We start from the raw sequence: 19,762 nt of genomic DNA on the forward strand, positions 1-19,762 counted from the left end.
CGCTGAAGCCAAGGAGCCTGCATTCACTCCATAGGACGCACACACATTTCCCCTTAATTTTTGGAGGGGGAAAAGTGCGTCCTATAGAGCGAAAAATACGGTAACTTAAAGGCCATCTCAGTTTAAGGCAAAAGATTCCCCTCCTCAGACACCCTGTTGCAGCTGTGACTTCAGCTGATTAAAATGAGCAGCTGAAAAATCGGAGCGTGCTCATCTGAAGCAAACCTGGGAAGTTCCAAGGAAAGCAAACATGACTATTCTGGAGAAAGTCTAGAATATCTGTTGGCTCCCAGCCAGCTGAAAGGAAAAGTCTGAGGGAAGTACTTGAGGGGGAGTGAGTGAGAGGGGACCCCATGTGTGCGTGAAGGCGGGGGGCTCCCACTTCAGACCTTCACCGTCAAACTCTTGGAGGATGCTAACCTATGTAGAGGTGACATGAGATGAGGAGAAATTTGATGCAGTTCGCATTTAAAGGCAAACCTATCTGATCAGCACTTCCTGAAATGATATGAGAACCAAAACACAGCCATCTTTTGAAATTCTCCAAACTTCCCAGCCAACTAATGTGTACAAAAACGCATGTGCTGGGGTAGAGTGTGCATAACAATGCAAATATTTGTGAAAATAACATTAAAAATCCTTTATATTAGGGGAAGTTGCTGTGAAAAAATGTATATATTAGGAATACAAACATATACATGGGGGAGAAATTTGTACTCAAACTTTGATGAATTTTCATGTGGACTTCTTTTTTTTTTAATAATGCAAACTGATGTGGAAATATGGAGAACTGAACATAAGACTGAAAAGAAAAGAAAAGAAAAGAAAAGGAGGGAAACTGTTATGTACTGAGTTGAATAGGATCCAAACTGCAGCAGTCTGATTGGTCCTAGAACAATAGGATCCAAAAGGCAGCAGTCTGATTGGTCCTAGAACAATACAGCAGTATGATTGGTTGGCAGGAACCACCCAATCATGCTCCAGATAGAAGTGAATCCACAACCTGATTGGCTTACAGTAGAATTCCGGAATTAGCCAATCATGTGCAGCCCATTGTGTAAATAATGTATATAAAGCAGATACTTTGAGGGGACATTCATTCATTCCTCCTCACCACTATGAGCTGAATAAAGAGCATGAAATCACTTTGCGACTCGATGAGTATATTTCAGAAACAAAAGCTGACAGACTCACTGATCCCTTGATGTGAGGCAGGGGGCGCTTTGCATGCCCATCATTTCCCCCTCAAGTGAGGGCCTGAGAGCAGCGAAAACTGTCTCCTTCAAGTATGCCAAGGGGATAGAGAAGAAGGGTTGTATTTCTGTGTTTTTGTAACAGGAGGATTTGCACGTTACATGAGGCATTGCAGATGGCACTGAAGCTTACATGTTCCTCAGCAAGTAATGACGGCTGTGGAGCATGGGATCTATAGTCTTATGTCGTTAAACCAAGGAAGGAGGAAGAACTACAAATCCCACGATCCCATTCTAGACAATCCCAACCACATCTTAAAGGCAGGTCTTCAATACCTTTCCTGTGTCTAGCAAGTTTCCCCTACTTTGGGTTAGCTCCTCCTTTGCAAAGATTTGGGCGGGCCGTGATGAGCTGGGGGGGGGGGAGGCTTTGAGCCTTCAGTAAGAACTCCCAGAAAAAGGGAATGGTTTTCAAAACAATGTGTGTGTATGTGTGTGTTTGTGTGCTCTCCCATCGTTAGCTCCTTTGCAAATCTCTCACGAGCCCTCTGAGATCCTCCTCTGAAATTTGTGTTGAAAATTCTGTTGGATGTTTCTTTAAGGGAGGCTGGGAAGGTGACTTCACAGTAGCTCTGCCAACTTTCAACGGTTGCTCAACATGCTCGTAAACACTTACCCCAGACAAACTCCCCAGAACCAGTTTCACCAACTGTTTCACATATGAGAAGGAAGGCGCACAGCTGCTGTTCCGGATGTGAGCACTGCAAGCGTCCAGAACCGTCCGCACAGACACACGGGCATAAACAAGGTCTTCGCACATGCTAAGCAGTATGCTGTTCAAGTGATCCCCAAGTTTAATGGGCTGGTGGTGAAAAGAAAAGAGCAGAAAAACCTGGTTAGCACCTGCCTCCTCCATGTTTTCATTCTCTCTTAATAAAGGTAAAGGGACCCCTGACCATTAGGTCCAGTTGTGACTGACTCTGGGGTTGCAGAGCTCATCTCGCTTTATTGGCTGAGGGAGCCGGCGTACAGCTTCCGGGTCATCTGGCCAGCATGACTAAGCCACTTCTGGTGAACCAGAGCAGCGCACGGAAACGCCGTTTACCTTCCCGCCGGAGCGGTACCTGTTTATCTACTTGCACTTTGACGTGCTTTCGAACTGCTAGGTTGGCAGGAGCAGGGACCGAGCAACGGGAGCTCACCCCGTCACGGGGATTCGAACCGCCGACCTTCTGATCGGCAAGTCCTAGGCTCTGTGGTTTAACCCACAGTGCCACCCACGTCCCTCTTAATAGATCATGCCAATATCAAGTTAAGGGAGCTGCCTTATAGTGACCTGACTCTCAGTCCACACTTGACAGGCAGTGGCTCTCCCAATGTTTCAGTCAGGGTCTTTCTCAGCCTTACCCACAGATGCAGCAGGCTATTATTGTTTATTAATTTCATATAGAGTGCTTCATCTCAGGATGGTTCGCAAGATAAAAATACAGGATAAAAGCACAATATAAATGGTTAAAGCACAAACAAAACAAAACAAAACTACTGCAATCTTAAGGCCTATAAGAATGATTGCACAAACATACATGGAGGCAAGTCAAGGAAATACGATGCAGATAAAATTGTTTATATTGCTAGGAAAACATTTTTGGTAAACCAGTAAAAAACAGGAACTAGTAGTTCACACCTCTACGGTTTAAATAAGTCCACAACTGTATGGTTAAAATAAGATGGGGTGATTATAGGCAAAGTGGAGATGAGGACTCTTGATAAGTTATAAAATATGAAGTTGCCCTTCTATTTGTCCACATAGGCCGGTATTGTCTGTGCTGTCTGACAACAGCTATCCAAGGTCTCAGATAGAACCTAACAGACCAGATCCAGGCATTTTTGGAAGAAACTGATTTTCTGGATCCATTTCAGTTGTGGTTTAGGCCCAGTTTTGGCACAGAAATTGCTTTGGTCGCCTTGTATGATGACTTCTGTCGAGAGAGAGATAAGGGAAACATGTCCCTGTTAATTCTTCTCAACCTCTCAGTGGCTTTTGATACCATTGACCATGGTAACCTTCTGGAGCAACTGTCTGGACTAGGGGTGGGTGGCACCGCTGTGCGGTGGCTCCAGTCCTACTTGGATGGTCGTTCCGAGAGGGTGTTGCTTGGGGAATGCTTTTCAGCCCCATGGAACCTTCAATGTGGGGTTCTGCAGGGCTCAATCCTATCCCCCATGTTGTTTAACATCTACATGAAACCACTGGGAGGCGTTATCTGGAGGTTTGGTTATGTTGTCAGCAGTATGCTGATGACACTCAGCTCTATTTCTCCTTTACATCTGCAGGTGAGGCAGTGGAAGTGCTGGTCTTGCCTCAGTAATGGACTGGATGAGAGCCAACAAACTGAAACTCAATCCTGATAAGACTGAGGCACTGCTAGTGGGTGGTTCCCTAGACCAGATGGGTGCGAGATTGCCTGCTCTTGATGGGGTTACACTTCCTCTGAAGGAACAGATTCGTAGCTTGGGGGTACTCCTGGATACTTTGCTGTCGCTCGAGGCTCAGGTGGCCTCAGTGGCCCAGAGTGCCTTCCATTAGCTTTGGCTGGTGGCCCAGCTAAACCCCTACCTGGACAGGGATATCCTAACTACTGTTGTCTTTGCTCTGGTAACCTCAAGGTTAGATTACTGCAATGCGTTATACGTAGGGCTGCCTCTGAAGACGGTTCGGAAACTTCAGCTAGCGCAGAATTCAGTGGCCAGGTTGCTCACCGGAGCAAGACGGTTTAAGCATATTACACTCATCCTAGTATGACTGCACTGTCTACCAATTAGTTTCCAGGCCCAATTTAAAGTGCTGGTTTTGACCTATAAAGCCTTAAACGGCTCAGGACTGCAATATCTTGAGGACTGCCTCTTTCCATATGAACCTACCAAGACCCTGAGATAATCTTCTGAGGCCCTTCTTTGTGTGCCTCCTCCCCAAGAGGTCCGGAGGGGGCTTTTTCTGCAGTAGCTCCCCATCTGTTAAATGCTCTCCCCAGGAATGTTTGCCTGGAACCTTCATTATAAACCTTTAGGTGCCAGGTGAAAAAAGTTCCTTTGGTTGATTTGATTGACAACCTATGCCCTTTTAAAATGTGGGGTGGGATTGGGGGTGATTGGGTTGTTGTTTTGATTTTTATCATGTATTTTGTGGTTTTATACTTTGATTTTATTCTGTGAACTGCCCTGAGACCTCCAGGTATAGGGCGGTATATAAATTCAATAAACAACAATAACAACTGTTACTTGACCCCTTTAACTGGAGATCCTAGGGACTCCGCACAAAGCATGTGGTCTGCCACTGAGCTATGGCTCTTCCCTTGACCCAAACACTGTTGCTACATCTGTCCCGAAGAACAGCAACGGGCAGGTTCTCACAGACATGTTTTACCACTGCCTGCCATTCAGCTGCAAGTCAACGGAACTGCCTCTGCAAAGTGCAGCATTCCAGCTGACTTCAGGTACATACCTCGGGTTACATACACTTCAGGTTAAATATGCTTCAGGTTACAGACTCCGCTAACTCAGAAATAGTACCTCAGGTTAAGAACTTTGCTTCATGATGAGAACAGAAATCACGCGGCAGCAGCGGGAGGCCCCATTAGCTAAAGTGGTCTTCAGGTTAAAAACAGTTTCAGGTTAAGAACGGACCTCCGGAACGAATTAAGTACGTAACCAGAGGTACCACTGTAATAGGAAGAGTTCCATTTGCAGTAACTGGTTTGTTTGCACATGGAAGATATCACTTGACACTTTGCACATGGAAGATATCACTTGGCGCTACAAATAACCAGAAATGCATGCAAATGTGTGAACCTGGACCTAAGTACGTCTGTATCTACTTGGCCGTAACACAGAAACATGATACGAAGGGAGTCAGAAGGAAGGAAGCAAACCGACTGGACAGCTGGAACCAGCCTAGTCTTGTAATTAGTGGACAACACCCAAACAGCTGGGAACTGCTTACATTTTTTTCTGTATTACTAGTTGATCATCTCATATATTCTGTTGGAAACCCACACTCAAGGGTATACACCCTCGGTTGACGGGATGACTTCCCAGCCACCAAAGGCTTTGAGTTTTGTATTTCACTTTCAAGCTTTCAAAGTGGGTGGCTATCTTCTGATGACATGCCCTGTCTAGCACTGCACACTATGACTATTATTTTACTCTGTTTGTTCATTGGCAGTAGCGTAAGTAAAAAAAGTAATACTCTTCCCATTTGGCACCAGTTCCTCCCATCTGTGGTCATGACATGCTGGGATGGAGGAAAGGTTAGGCATTCTACCTTCCGCTTCCTACTTCTCCCCAGCCGTTTGCCTCCTCCCAATACCACTTTGTGGCAAGAAAAGCAAATAGAAGTTGCCTGGTAACATATTATTACGCCCCCAATAACATCCCTTCACTACTCACCTGGCTTTGCGGGACATCATAGTCAGCTCCCCAATAAAGTGTCATTCCGAGAGAATAGATGTGGATCTGCAACACAAGAGACATGTGTGGAATTAATGGTGTAGCAAAGACATCTAATTATGCCTGCAATGTGCAGGGGAAAAAGAGAAAGGAGGGAGTTAATACAAGATGGAGTCTTGCAAGACACTTGAGAAAAACCCCAAGATGTCTTATAACCACATGAGATGCATTTTATGTGAAACAGCTGCTGCAGAAAGTGATTTCTTATGAGAATTGGCAGTAATATATAAAACTCTTCAGTCTGAGCACAGAGAACTAACAACTCATTTCTTAGAGATGTTTTTCCTAAAACATGTCTGGCTCTCTTTTTTACAAGGCAGGAGCGGATTTCAAAATCTGCACATCCCTCAAATGAGCTACAAAGCCGAGTATTCCTGGCAACAATAGAGTTAATGCAGTTGTGGGTTTGTTTGTTTTTTAGTTTGAATTTAGCAAGTGACCAACAAGGCATTCTTTTGTCTGTCCAGCAGCCTGCCAGAAATTTATCACCGAGTACATCATTTCTTTGGTTTAGGAATGAAGTCATAACCCAGTGGCTCATGCAACCCTGTCATTGTATTTCAGGAGGTCATCATAAATAGGAATTTGCTTTGGCTTGTAGCACTTTTTGTGGAACATGCTCAGATTTCAGGAACAGGAGCTGAAAATAAAAACAGATTCCCACTCAGAAGCTCTCTTGATGAACTATGGCCGAAACAAAGCAAAATATTGAAAGCCAGAAGTAATTAGAAGACACAGTGTGCTTAGCAGCACAGTATTATGAGATGGACTTGCTTTCTAATTAAAATAATAATATGTGCTTTAAAAGATTATTTTTTCATGCTCTGTTATTGACCTGAATCTTTTTTTTTACTCCCAACTGAGGAAAAAATTAAGAGGCAAATAAATTGAAGACACAAAACTGATTTGCTTAGTTACTTGTCCTCAGATAATGACTCTGTTAACACAAAATGAACAAATCATGGTTTGCTCATCATTAACATGCCTCAGGCTTGCACACTCCCACCATCCTCCCTCTTAGGTAAAGGGAAAGGACCCTTGACCATTCGGTCCAGTCATGGACGACTCTGGGGTTGCGGCGCTCATCTCGCCTTACTGGCTGAGGGAGCTGACGTTTGTCCGCAGACAGTTTTTTCTACGTCATGTGGCCAGCATGACTAAGCTGCTTCTGGCGAACCAGAGCAGCGCACGGAAACGCTGTTTACCTTCCCGCCAGAGCGGTACCTATTTATCTACTTGCACTATGACATGCTTTCAAACTGCTAGGATAGCAGGAGCTGGGACAGAACAACGGGAGCTCACCCCGTCGTGGGAATCCGAACTGCTGACCTTCAGATCGGCAATTCCTAGGCTCTGTGGTTTAGACCACAGCGCCACCCGCATCCACCTTATACTGTACCTTCCTGGGTTGAGCAAACCCTAGTTTCTCAGTATGTCCAGTATGGTTCATGCAAACTATGGTTTGGCTTCAAAACAAGAAGCAGAAACCCAATTCAAGCCACAGTTTCGAATTCTAATTTGATCACAATATGGCTCACATACACCATAGTTTGTACATAATGACCAACTATGGTTTGCTCAAAGCAGGAAGTGGGAGAGGGAAGGAAAGAACAGGGAGAAAGCATGTAAGCCTGAGTTACAGTTGTGATGTTCAAACCATGATTTGGCTACTATGCACCAGCTAAGTCAAAATCCTTTAAATCACTTGATTTTCTGGTCGTGGACTATATTTTGAAAAAACAAACGAACCACGGCAGAAGAACGATGAGTGGCGCGCGAAATGGGTCCGGAAGGGGCTGCTTTAAATGGCGCTGCTCGAGGGGGGTGCTCAGCCAACCGTGGCTCCTGTGCCTTGTGAGTGGCAGGGGCTGGCGGCGGTGGGACGATGAACAGCGTGCGAAAGGGCTCTGGAGAGGGGCTGGCAGCAACAAAGCCCAGCCCCCTTCCTCCTCTAGGCAGGGCAGGGAGAAGCCGGGAGGAGGGAGGGAGGAGGCGCTGCTGCCACCCTGTGAGGGAGAGGGAAAGAACGTGCGCACTGGCAATCCACGCAGCGATTCCCGGATCATCCATGGGCTGAATTTAGAAGGCAATTGGGCCTGATGCAGCCCACGGACCTTAGTTTGCCAAGCCATGTTCTACTCTACCCACCATGCATCTGTTTAGTTTATACTTTCATATTCCATCCTTCCTCCAGTCTGGAGCAAAGGGTGGCTATCAGTGAATAAATAAAAGTAACATACCACCAACGAAACACCATTAAAAGGAAACACTACAGAAGAGAGATCTGATCGCAGTACCTTTTCGACATCAGAAAGAGATGACAGTGATTGATTCTGGAGGACTTCTGGTGCCGTGAATGCTCGCAGGTCTTGGCTGGAAACATTTTCATCTGTGAAGGATACACTGCCGGATGGAAGAAGCAGGAGAGACCATGGGGAAATGATGAATCCCAAAGCAGTGGGATCAGCTGTAGGTGGAAGGAGGGAACCAGTGTGAATTAAGATAGCAGACATGTATTAAAAAAGGACTTTTCATGCATGCATTTAATTACCATTCTTGTCCCAAGGCACCTCTGGCGCACAGACCTAATTAGTGCCTCTAATTAGCCTCCTTATTTGGCCCGCAAGGTCATTTTGGGTAAGCCACACCCATCAGCCCTGTCCCTGATGCCGGGGCAGGTAAGATGCAGCTGGGCTCAAAGGGGGTTTGCAGGCACTCAAATATCAGCTGCAAAGCCCCAGTGAACAACATTTTGAAAGCAACAATGACCAGCTGATTGCCAGGGCTTGCAAAGCACTGTGAAGTGGGCCTCAGTATGCACTGCCAATCAGCTGATCATTGGGGCGTGCAAAGTGCTGCTGTGCTCCACCTTGCTTGCAACTCCCTTTGGAGAACTTCCAGTGCTGTGAGCGCTCCCAGGTTTTGGTTGGCCACAAGCATCCAGTTGACCACTGTGAGGAAAGGATGCTGGAATAGACAGGTCATTGGGCTGGTCTAACAGGGCTCATCTTATGTTATTAGGCTGAGCCTTTACCTGCATGGCAGGTAAACAGCACAGGCAAAAACAGGTCAGCTGATGTCACTGCGATGTCAGGTGACTGACAGCTGCACACCCTTGCACTTATCAAATGGCTATGCTTCAGGCTCAACAGCTACTCATCCTTGTCCTACAGTTTTAACATCTTTCCTTCTGCTCCTGGTTTTTGCTGCTCTCCAGTTACACAAAGGAGTTTGCTACCTTATTCAAGATTCAGTTGCCCCAAAATAGGATTTCTTTTTATCTGCATTATTTGAGTGACTTTGCTAGCAGTCCGCACCCCTCCTTCCCCAACCCTATGAAGCCAGGAAATATTTTCATACGTTGTATTTTGTACAGTGGGACCCAACGTCACCTTGAATAGATGAACTAATGTTTCTTTCCCTGTCATTTTGCGTGCGCAATTACTCAGAAAACATCAAAGCCAGAGCGGAACGCTCCAAATTGGAATACCTTTCCTCCCTCATGTTTCCTTTTTCGGCTTGAAAAACTAATCTGTCAACTAGAAATTACTGCAACGGTGCCTGTCCGGACTAATTCTTAAAGGCAAAACTTAGAACCTAATTGGTGTACTGGTGGGAATCTGTGTGGCGAAGGCAAAGTGCTGCACTCTTCATAAGAACTTCCATTCATGCTCCCTGAATAATGCTGCCATGAAGAAAAGCAAACTCTGAGATGATTCAGCCTACACTTGACCTTTTAAGAGAGGAAACCTTCTACCCCCAGAAATGGCAAGCCTTGTAACAATAAACTTCTCTGTAGAGAACTTGACCAAACTGTCAGCCATGCCAGTATGCGGTGTTTTTTAGTTATTGCGGAGGTTACTCCTGTCTTAAAGGACCCAACACCTCTGGTGGGGGAAATCGTCTTGTCCACTCTTGGGAGGGAGTGGGACATTTTTACACCATCTTCATCCATTTTTAGAAACTGTGAGTTATCGCCATTATATAAGATGACAGGAGAAGAGGACATGTATAAACCCAAGTGGTAGATTGCACACAGAGTGGTCAATCATAGCTTCCCCAAAACTTGTAACTCAGAAGAGGTTCATTGTATGCAGTAGGGGAAAAAATACATTTAGGAGTATCATTCTTCCATCAGAAATAACCGATACTGAGAAGGGCTAAGCTCAGTGACAAGAGCACATGAGCATATAACCGCCCCAGTAGTAGCATCATCTCAAGCACAACTTATCATAAATGCACAATAAGAGAAAGATGTCTAGAGGGGCCCCATTGTTGATCTGGAATAGTCAGGTTGGGCGGTTGTAGAGCAACTTGACAATTGGCTATAGAAGCTACAGGGAAGGGGTTGCTCTCCCAGTCAGTTTCCTGCACAGCTTCTTTACTTTTGGGCTAAAAAGCAAGCTCACGACATTTCACATGCCGGTATCGAACCTTAGCCATTGGAAAGTACCGTAATTTTCGCCCTATAGGACACACTTTTCCCCCTCCAAAAATGAAGGGGAAATGTGTGTGCATCCTATGGGGCGAATGCAGGCTTTCGCTGAAGCCTGGAGAGCGAGAGGCGTCAGTGCGCACCGACCCCTCTAGCTCTCCAGGCTTCAGGAAGCTATCTGCAAGCCTTGGGAGCCCGTTGGGAATGCCCGCTGGGCTCCCAAGGCTTGCGGGCAGCAGCCCGAAGCACGGGGCGCGCTGCGGAGAACGCCCCGTGCTTCGGGCAGATGTCCGCAAGCCTTGTGCACCCAGCAGGAGGTCCCGCCGGGCTCGCAAGGCTTGCGGGCGGCAGCCTGTTCTGGGGGCTGGGGAAGCTTGGGCTTCCCCCGCCCCAGCCCCGCAGCTGGTGGGGGGGAAATAATTTTTTTTTAATTTCCCCCCCAAAAAACTAGGTGCGTCCTATGGGCCAGTGCGCCCTATAGGACGAAAAATACGGTATCTGTAATCTTGAGAATCTGCCAGCCTCCACCTCCTGGCTCTGCTCAGATACTATTTTTTCTTTTTAAATCAGAAGTTTTGAAATTCATCAGTAAAGTGTTATCAGGATCTGCATCTGCACCATTTAAGTGAATTTGCTAACGGTCTGCACCCCGCCTTCTGCACCACTATGAAGACAGGAAATATTTTCATATTTGGTGCAGTGGGATCCAACATCACCTTTAACAGATGAACTAATGTTTTCTCCCCCGTACAGTCATACCTTGGAAGTCGAACAGAATCCGTTCCGGAATTCCGTTCAACTTCCAAAATGTTCGAAAACCAAATCGCGGCTTCTGATCGGAAGCTCTTGCAGCCAATCAAAAGCCGTGGAAGCCTCGTCAGACATTCAGATTCCAAAAGAACAAACCAGAACAATCACTTCTGGGTTTGTGGCGTTCAGGAGGCAAAACGTCCTGAGTTCCAGGGAGTTCAGGATCTAAGGTACAACTGTATTTTGAGTGTGCAATTTCTCAAAACATACTATAGGACTGCAATGACAGGGTGAAGGTCCCCAGTTGCATCAGGCAGTCTTTACAACTAGAGTTTCAATAGAGATTTTTTTTTTTACTACAACTCCATGACCGTTTGCGACACTGGCTGGGGCTGATGAGGGTTGCTGCCCAAAAACATTTGAAGGGCACGAGGTCACAGAAAGCTGGCCCAGAAGAAAAGGTACACAAGGCCAATGCTTGAAAAGAAATATTGGAAGGCAACATCTTGAAGATCAAACTAGAGCTGCAGAATAGACTTTAATCTGAATCCAACCACGGCAAAAAGAAAATAAGAAGATGGGTTTTTCTTCTTCTTCTGGGGTAGCCTGCTAAATTTGCCAAACTGAAATAGCCAAATATGCAGACAAATGCAACTGCTTGCCAAATTTCTTGAGAAGCAAGCACAAAAGGAACATAACTGCGAAAATGTGAGTGGGGAGGTAGAAAATCAAGTATGAAAATTAACTCCTTCTCCCTTGTTCACTCACAGACTCCAAGAGAGAATGCATGGATAGTCACAAAAGAGACAGTTCCAACATTCAGAAAACAGTAAGTGGTACAGGCCTCCCTGAAAGCAGAAAGTGAACTTCACCAGGGAGAAGACTAGGCTAGAACCACTAGACATAGCGTGCTACTTTTTCACGTACAGGAAGATTTTGATGTGTGGCATCAATCAAATGTGTCAGGTGCTCATCAACTTATGTAGACAGCTGCACCACATTCTGCTTCAGGTATGGGGAAGCACTGAAACATGCAATTCTCAACCACTTTCTTGATAGACGCTAAGATTACTGCTCTATGGAAACAGCCCTGTCTCTTTCTATGCAACCCATCTTTGGCTTCTTATCTCTCTCACACCCCTTCTGGGCACACCTGACGATAATACTCCAGAACACATGGACCAAACTGCATTTCTCTTGCTGTGGTTCTAAATGTGCCCTGCTCTGACCGGGACCAGCCCTCCACCGGCCCTGCAAAATGAATCAGGAAGTGGCTGTAGGTAAAATGGTCAAGAAACCTTTCTTGGCTACTGACCTGCCTGGCTTTGTGCTAAGGATTTTACGAACACAGAAAGCCACTTTTTACAAATTCAGACCCCTGGAGCATGTTATTGGCTAGCAGAGGCTCGCCAGCATTTCAGATAAGGTTTTCCCCCAGCACTACCTGGAGATCCCAGGATTTGGACCAGGGACCCTATGCATCAAAGCTCTATCCATGGAGCTACAACCCTCTCCTTTACCAAACCTGGCTGTGCATTCTCTATGAACAATTAATTCAGTACCCCTGTTGTGGCAGCTACACATTCCACCTTTGCAGCCCATCCTCTGCAGCCTAGATATTCTTGCATGATTTCTCACTTCCTCGGGGAAAGGGATAAATTCCAGGGTCAGCAAGCACAGAGGAAAAGTAAGTGTGAACAAGCCCTTAGATTTATTGCTTTATTTATTTGTGCATGGTGTTGTTGGGGTTTTTTAACCTATCCTGGGCAGTCAAAGTGAGGCTCTGAACCCTCAAGGGACCTTCAACTAACCCTCCACTCTCCCTCTGCCTTTCTGCCCAATTTAAAAATGTAAAGTAATGTTTTCTTCGCCTGCTTCTTCCTAAGCGGTCCCATGTGTCATTTGTTACAGGGGACGGACCTCTCTTTGAAAGGCTGTACAGGCCTAAGGGACCCCTGACCGTTAGGTCCAGTCGTGGACAACTCTGAGGCTGCGTGCTCATGTTGCTCCATAGGCCGAGGGAGCCGGCGTACAGCTTCCGGGTCATGTGGCCAGCATGACCAAGCTGCTTCTGGCGAACCAGAGCAGCACATGGAAACGCTGTTCAGTCCTAGTCTTGTTTAAAGTCAAAGAACTCTAGGAGCAAGTGAACAGGGCGTTGGAGGTTACCCACCAACATTTAACACCCAAACAGCAGACCTGGTCACAGACCTCCTCATTAAGGCGAGAAGCGTTGTATATTCCTATTTAAATCACAGCAATTATTTCTAAATGTCCATCTCTATTCACAGAACTTCACGTATGCAATGTTTAGGCAAATCTGTGCCCTCTTTCCAGATGACACATTCCCTCTTTTTGGCGACCCGTTAAGTCACCATCCTATTCTTCTCCTTAGTTCATGGTGGGGGTGGCTCTCTTTTAAAGCCCTGAAGAGAGATCTCCGGATATCAGGAGACCATGTCCCAACAATCGGCTCCTATCAGCCAAGTAAGCATTCCTGACAAAGGAATGGCTGGCAGGCAGCCATGTCAATGGCCTGTGCTCCTGGGTCCTCCTCTCGCACGCTTGCCTGGTCTTCTTTCGCCTCCTACACTGCCTGGCCTCTTGCCCTGGACTGAGTCTTGCCCCAGATCTTGTCTAGGCAAAACCACCCACTGCTCTGTCCCTTGTCGAGGCTGCGGACAGGGCTGTGCACTCCTTAACTCAGCTAAATGTCAATTAAACAAAGGAAGTTGCTTTATAATATGCCCCGAGAGCCTCCTGCTGTTCCCCTTCTAAATACCTTGTACCGTTGCATCCTCCGCAGCGACAAGGGAGGAAAACAAAGTGGTTTGCCATTTGGGTCCTCCCACTTGGAAGTCCTTTGATGCAGTGTGTCCATGTATAAAGTGATTTTTAAGTTGAGTTGTGCTTTTTTAAATACCTCCCCACCCCACCCCAAAAAAGTCACTCCTCTTTCTGTCTCTGCACAGTTGCTCTCAAGTGACTCTCTCCTCCAAAGTCTTGCTGCTGCTAAATCTCCCTGCTCTCCCCACCCTCAAAATGCAGGAGTTCTTCCAGCGAAAGGGAATTTTAATCTTCTTTCCAGGACCACTGGAATTTTTGTTTTTGTATGGCCCTTGGTCAGTTGTGTGTCATTTTCAGCAATTAGCTACCAGATCGGTGAGCTAATTCTAGAGCTATGCAGCCTGGTCACAGAAGCCTTGTGAGTTTTAATAAGCAGTGCCAGAAGACAACTAAGTTTGTTTGTTTGTTTGGTTTTTTTAAAGTGTATATTTACGAAGGCAATGCAGCCTCATTATTCCGGCAAACAAGGCAATGGCACAAAACACAAAGCAGATGATTTCTTGCAATCTGTTTGCATGTGCCACGAAAAGGCAACCATTTCACAATTCAAAAAAACCCAGAATTTTTTTGATCACGCTACTGGTGCAAAGCCATTCCCCTTGCCTCTCTCTGTGTCAACTCAGTGACAGCATAGCAGCGAGACAGTATGCTCTTGCTTAAGCTTCTCAGCCAGCCCCAACCCAAAGAAAAAGTGAACTGGGTGAATTAGCGTCAATCGCTCTCAGCCTAACCTACCTCGCAGGTTTGTTGTGAGGGTGCTTTAAAATTTCTAGAAGAAGAGTGAGATGAAAACAAAATTAAACAGTAACTGAGCATACCTCAGTTACTAAAAAGCAGAGACATTACCTTGCCAACAAAGGTCTGTATAGTTAAAGCTGTGGTTTCCCCAGTAGTGATGTATGGAAGTGAGAGCTGGACCATAAAGAAGGCTGATCGCCGAAGAATTGATGCTTTTGAATTACGATGCTGGAGGAGACCCTTGAGAGTCCCATGGACTGCAAGAAGACCAAACCTATCCATTCTGAAGGAAATCAGCCCTGAGTGCTCACTGGAAGGACAGATCCTGAAGCTGAGGCTCCAATACTTTGGCCACCTCATGAGAAGAGAAGACTCCCTGGAAAAGACCCTGATGCTGGGAAAGATTGAGGGCACAAGGAGAAGGGGATGACAGAGGACGAGATGGTTGGACAGTGTTCTCGAAGCTACCAGCATGAATTTGACCAAACTGTGGGAGGCAGTGGAAGACAGGAGTGCCTGGCGTGCTCTGGTCCATGGGGTCACAAAGAGTCAGACACGACTAAATGACTAAACAACAACAATGAGCATACCTCTGCTAAAATAACCTGTGGCCACCCATACAAAACAGTGGGCAGATTCCGAAAATCTCTGCTTGTAATATCTTAACAGAGTCATCTTTTTTGCTTTCCGGGGAACACACACCACAATGCCAGACATGCAGCCTGTGGGCACTGTGAACCCACAATCAACCCACTCAGCCGTGTGGGCAGGACAGGACAGGGTGGGCGATGGGTGGTCCCAGCACCTGCCCTGGATATTCATGCTTTGGGTGCTGCTGGCCTGCTCCCTCTTTTATATTAGAAGCACGGCATCACTCTACATGCACAAATCTACTCCACCACAACAAACAGGTTCCCAGGATGTGCATTTGCGTGGGCCAGCATGGTGTTGTTGTGCAGCAGTTCTCAAACTGTGGTCCACCAGTGGTCTGTGAGCTCCATTCAGGTGGTCCATGGCAGGTCTGTGGGTTTGTGGCTGAAGATGAGAGACAGCACATCCACTGCATGTAATGTTCGTACTCAATTTTAACTGCATTTTTCTTGCTCCTTTAATTTCCTACATTGTATTATTACTATTATCATTGCTTAAATTTGTATGCTGCCCTTACACCCACAGGTCTCAGGGCGGTTACAACATAAAGTCACAATACAAAAACACTCAATGGAAACAAAAACAAAAACAAAAACAACTACGTACTCCAAAAGCACAACGTAACGAAGATGCAATTAAAAATCACGCAGCATTTAGCACTGCGCATTGTAATTGCTACAAGAGGGAGAAAAGGAATTCTGCCAAGACCCTTCGCAATTTTCAACAGGTCTTTGGGGGTGGGGACGACAGTTGGGAACCACTGGTATAGTGGTCAGAATGTCAGACAAGTCCTGGACAGACCCAGATCCAAATCCTGACTCAGCAATGAAACCTAACCTACCTCATAGGGTTGTTGTGAAAAACACAATGGAGGAGGGAATAATTTTGCATGCTTTCTGGTGCTCCTAAGAGGGAAAAGTAAAAAAATAAAAAGGTGGTCCACCATCTTTCTAGGTCCTCCGATTCTTTAATTTTCAGGAGTAGAGAGCCCTGCACTGTAACCTTCCACTCAAATATGGAAGCTCCCACCGCCATGCTATGATCGCTACAACTCATTTAGGTTTCTTATACATACATATGCGCTCACTTACACAAGTTTGCAATTACTGGGTTACTGGTAGTGAGTACAAGAGGTCAACTGGAACATATTCAAAGGTTTTATGTTGCTAGGTAAGCCCGATAATTGTAAAGGATGGATTGAGTTGTCTTTATTATTCTTACGTTCCCTAACGAGGACTTGACAGTTTGTACAGAACCTCCCTGTTTCGCAATATGAGTCTTGGACAAGGCAAGAGCACTCCCTTTCCTTACAAGAGTCGGCACCTCCCATCCACCTGTCACGGTGGCATGAATGTATAAGCGGCACTGTGAATATTTACTGATTCAGTGAATCTCCTGACACGTCACGGGTACAGAGTTGTGTGAGGTTGGTCGGCACTTGTACGTGTTCACACAACAAGACTGACAAGATTTTGTCACAATTACCAGGTTCGCCATAGCTCAGGCAGACACACACCGTACTTTTCTGTCTATAAAACACCCCCATGTATAAGACTCCCCCATTTGGGGGGAGTGAAATCTAAGAAAATGGGGGGAGATGGCACAAAATTATTGAGCTTTTTTGTGGAGGATTGCACAGAGTTGTTCAGCTTTTTTTAGGCGGGGGAATTATCGAGGTTGTTGAACTTTTTTAAGGGGGGGGGGAGCCGAAAATTGCTCTCCCACACGCATCGCAAAATCTGCCTCCTGTCTGTCCCCTTGCTGGCAGAAGCTGCCAGTCGCCCGCCCAATTGATGCAATGCTGGCCAATCAACACCACCCACTGACGCAGCAACCAATGACACGCATAATAGCAGCCGACAGCCACAACAGCAACCAATCAAACGTCCACCCTATGTATAAGACAGCCCCATGTTTTTAGCTTGATTTCTAAGGAAGAAAACATAGTCTTATACACAGAAAAGTATGGCAATTCCTCTTCAAATCTCCTATATGCCCACAAAATTAGAATTCTGGAATACTAGGCATTAAATCTTTTTTAAAAGCCATGGAAGGAATATCCCCTCATTCATAACTCCAGGCATTTCCTAGCTGGAGGAACAGGAGGGTACTTAAGGAACGTGACAGCCACAGAAATGTTCTCAAGTGAAGCACAACCTGCTATTAGCTTGGAAGGGAAAACCCCACACTCAACTCTCCAACAACAGCACCATTTGACCAAAGGAGCAGACAAGGAGCTGCAAAATCACTCTTAAAAACTTAAGATCAAACAGCAACAATGCCACTATAAACGGTAAGGGCAGAAAGGCCCCATTAAGAGTTGCCTTCTGCAGTTTTGGTAAGCTATCCTGTTTAAAGAGGCAACACCTAACTGACTTTTCAGAGGAACAAAATAAAGGAAAGACCTGCTCTTCTACATACACCGATGCCCATAACACATAAAAGAAACATCACTGGAAAGACCTGTTATTTCTGACCTCATGCAGTATAAGCGTACAAGATGCAGCATGCGTCTGCATGCAACAGAAGACTACAAGACACAGCACACACCCTCTGAATGACAAGTGCTAATGCAGGTAATTAAACAGGTGGAATAATAGGACTGGCCTGGGATAGGCATCTTTGTGCAGATTAGCCTGGCATATATTTTGATGTTGAAATGGAGGTTAAAAATTGCTGGCCTTTCCTTCCCTGCTCAGAGACTAATGCTATGAATTAGGGCATGGAAAACTGTGTTAAACGGCTTGCTTTGCAGCCCTGCCAAGGGGACCTCATGTGCCTCCTGCAGATGCGCCTTCTTAGAATCCACATTTCTCATGTTGCGGTGGTCATCAGTGGCTGAGATAACTTTGGAGCTGACAAAGGACAAGGCCGATTGTCAGGGAAATGACATCGGAGCCAGAGGTGGAGGCAAGGCTCCCAAGCGATGCTGGAGAAGGGCCCAGCAGGGAGAGAGGGAGCTCATCGGCTGGGGAAGGAAATCAGTGTAACACCAGGGATAAAGGGGGGCAGATGGGGGAATCGGCGAGGGGGCTCCAGGACTCCTCGCCGGAGACCAGCGGGGAGAGCACGGGTCCTCCGCTACCCACACCCACCCTGCGCAGAAGACTTCCGCACAGGGAAAGTAGGCGTAGACTTGGCGTCAAAGAACTTCTTTGCTGGAAGAAGTTCAAGAAACGCCCACTGACGGATTCTGCTAGCGACTGAAACAGCCACGAAGTGAAGGGCTGTCCAGCCAGAAAAAGGTTTAACCAGGCAACCTAGCCAGGAGTGGCGGCAACTTACGCACGAGCAACCCCATATAACCATTACACAGATCAACGCCCAAAATTGCAGCCTCTGCATTCAGAGTCAGCATCCTATTCAAGTAACTGTGAACTCCAAGTGAGACTCCTTATGTAGATGGAAAGGTACCTTCCATGCACAAATCCAAAGATTTCAGGGGAAGTCTGCGTACAAAAAGGCTTTAGGGGGGAAAGAGCCAAGTGCAATGGGTACAGAATGCTGACTGACTGTCAAGGAGTTTAAAAACAAAATTCCAGGGGTGGAATGATACCGTATTTTTTGCTCTATAAGACGCACCCGAGCATAGGACGCACCTAGTTTTTAGAGGAGGAAAACAAGTAAAAAATATTCTGAATCAAATCATTGCAGCTGCCTCGTGGAACCCAGCTTCAGCGAAAGGAACCGAAGCCTTTGGAGCACAGCACGAGGTCCTGACCCCTCTCGCTCTCCAGGCTTCAGCAAAAGCAATGCGTAGCCTCCGGAGCGCGGAGGGAGCGCTCCCTCTGTGCTTTGGAGGCTTCGCGTTGCTTTCGCTGAAGCCAAGGAGCCTGCATTCGCTCCACAGGATGCACAAACATTTCCCCTTCATTTTTGGAGGGGAAAAAGTGCATCCTATAGAGCGAAAAATACGGTATATCCCAAGAAGAGAGAAGGGGAGCACTCGATACTGCAACACTTCACTGCAGGTCTCACTTGCATCTCCTGTTACCAAGCGCAAGAGACAAACCACAGGTCCGTAATACTTACGAGCTTTTAGGCGCATATGGCTGGCAACTGCTGGAGACAGCATTTTGAGCTTGATGAACCTCTGATCTTATTAAGCAAAGCAATTCTGACGTTCTTATAAATGTTTCTTGAACATAAGAGGCTGCCTTGAATTGAGTCAGACCATTGGTTCACTGAGCTTAGTACTGTTTGCTCTTGACTGGCAGTGGTCTTATAACGTCTTTGGCAGGAATCCTTCCACCAGAGACCCTTTAGCTGACAATGCTGGAATCGAACCTTGAACTCTCTGCGCGCAATGTGGTTTAAACCTGAGCTGTCATCTAGTCCCCTCCATGTACAGTGGTACCTCTGGTCGCGAACAGGATCCGTTCCAGAGGCCTGTTCACAACCTGAAAAGAACACACCTCACGTCTGAGCATGCGCGGGTTGCGATTTGCTGCTTCTGTACATGTGCGTGACATCATTTTGCGCATCTGAGCATGCGCAAGTGGCGAAACCCGGAAGTAACCCTTTCTGGTACTTCCGGGTCGCTGCAGGACGCAACCTGAAAACGCGCAACCTGAAGCAAACGTAACATGAGGTATGACTGTACTGACATAAGCAAGGAGGCATGTTCTGTTGGCTCACCTTC

The 19,762-nt window shown here is 46.4% G+C and overlaps 1 protein-coding gene across 13 annotated transcripts in view; it reads right to left on the bottom strand.

Moving 5' to 3' along the window:
- Positions 1-19,762, bottom strand: part of PTPN13 (protein tyrosine phosphatase non-receptor type 13) — a 154,834-nt gene that overhangs the window by 84,597 nt on the left and 50,475 nt on the right. For all 13 annotated transcript variants that reach the window (XM_083631538.1, XM_083631536.1, XM_083631534.1 and 10 more), the window contains 3 exons: positions 7,997-8,166; positions 5,640-5,705; positions 1,870-2,055 (listed from right to left, as the gene is read on the bottom strand). In XM_083631538.1, coding sequence (XP_083487664.1) covers positions 1,870-2,055; positions 5,640-5,705; positions 7,997-8,166 — 422 coding nt within the window. The remainder of the gene's footprint in view (positions 1-1,869; positions 2,056-5,639; positions 5,706-7,996; positions 8,167-19,762) is intronic.

Source organism: Podarcis filfolensis (genome assembly GCF_964270895.1).
Source record: "Podarcis filfolensis genome assembly, chromosome: 9".
In the NCBI taxonomy this organism is placed as follows: domain Eukaryota; kingdom Metazoa; phylum Chordata; class Lepidosauria; order Squamata; family Lacertidae; genus Podarcis; species Podarcis filfolensis.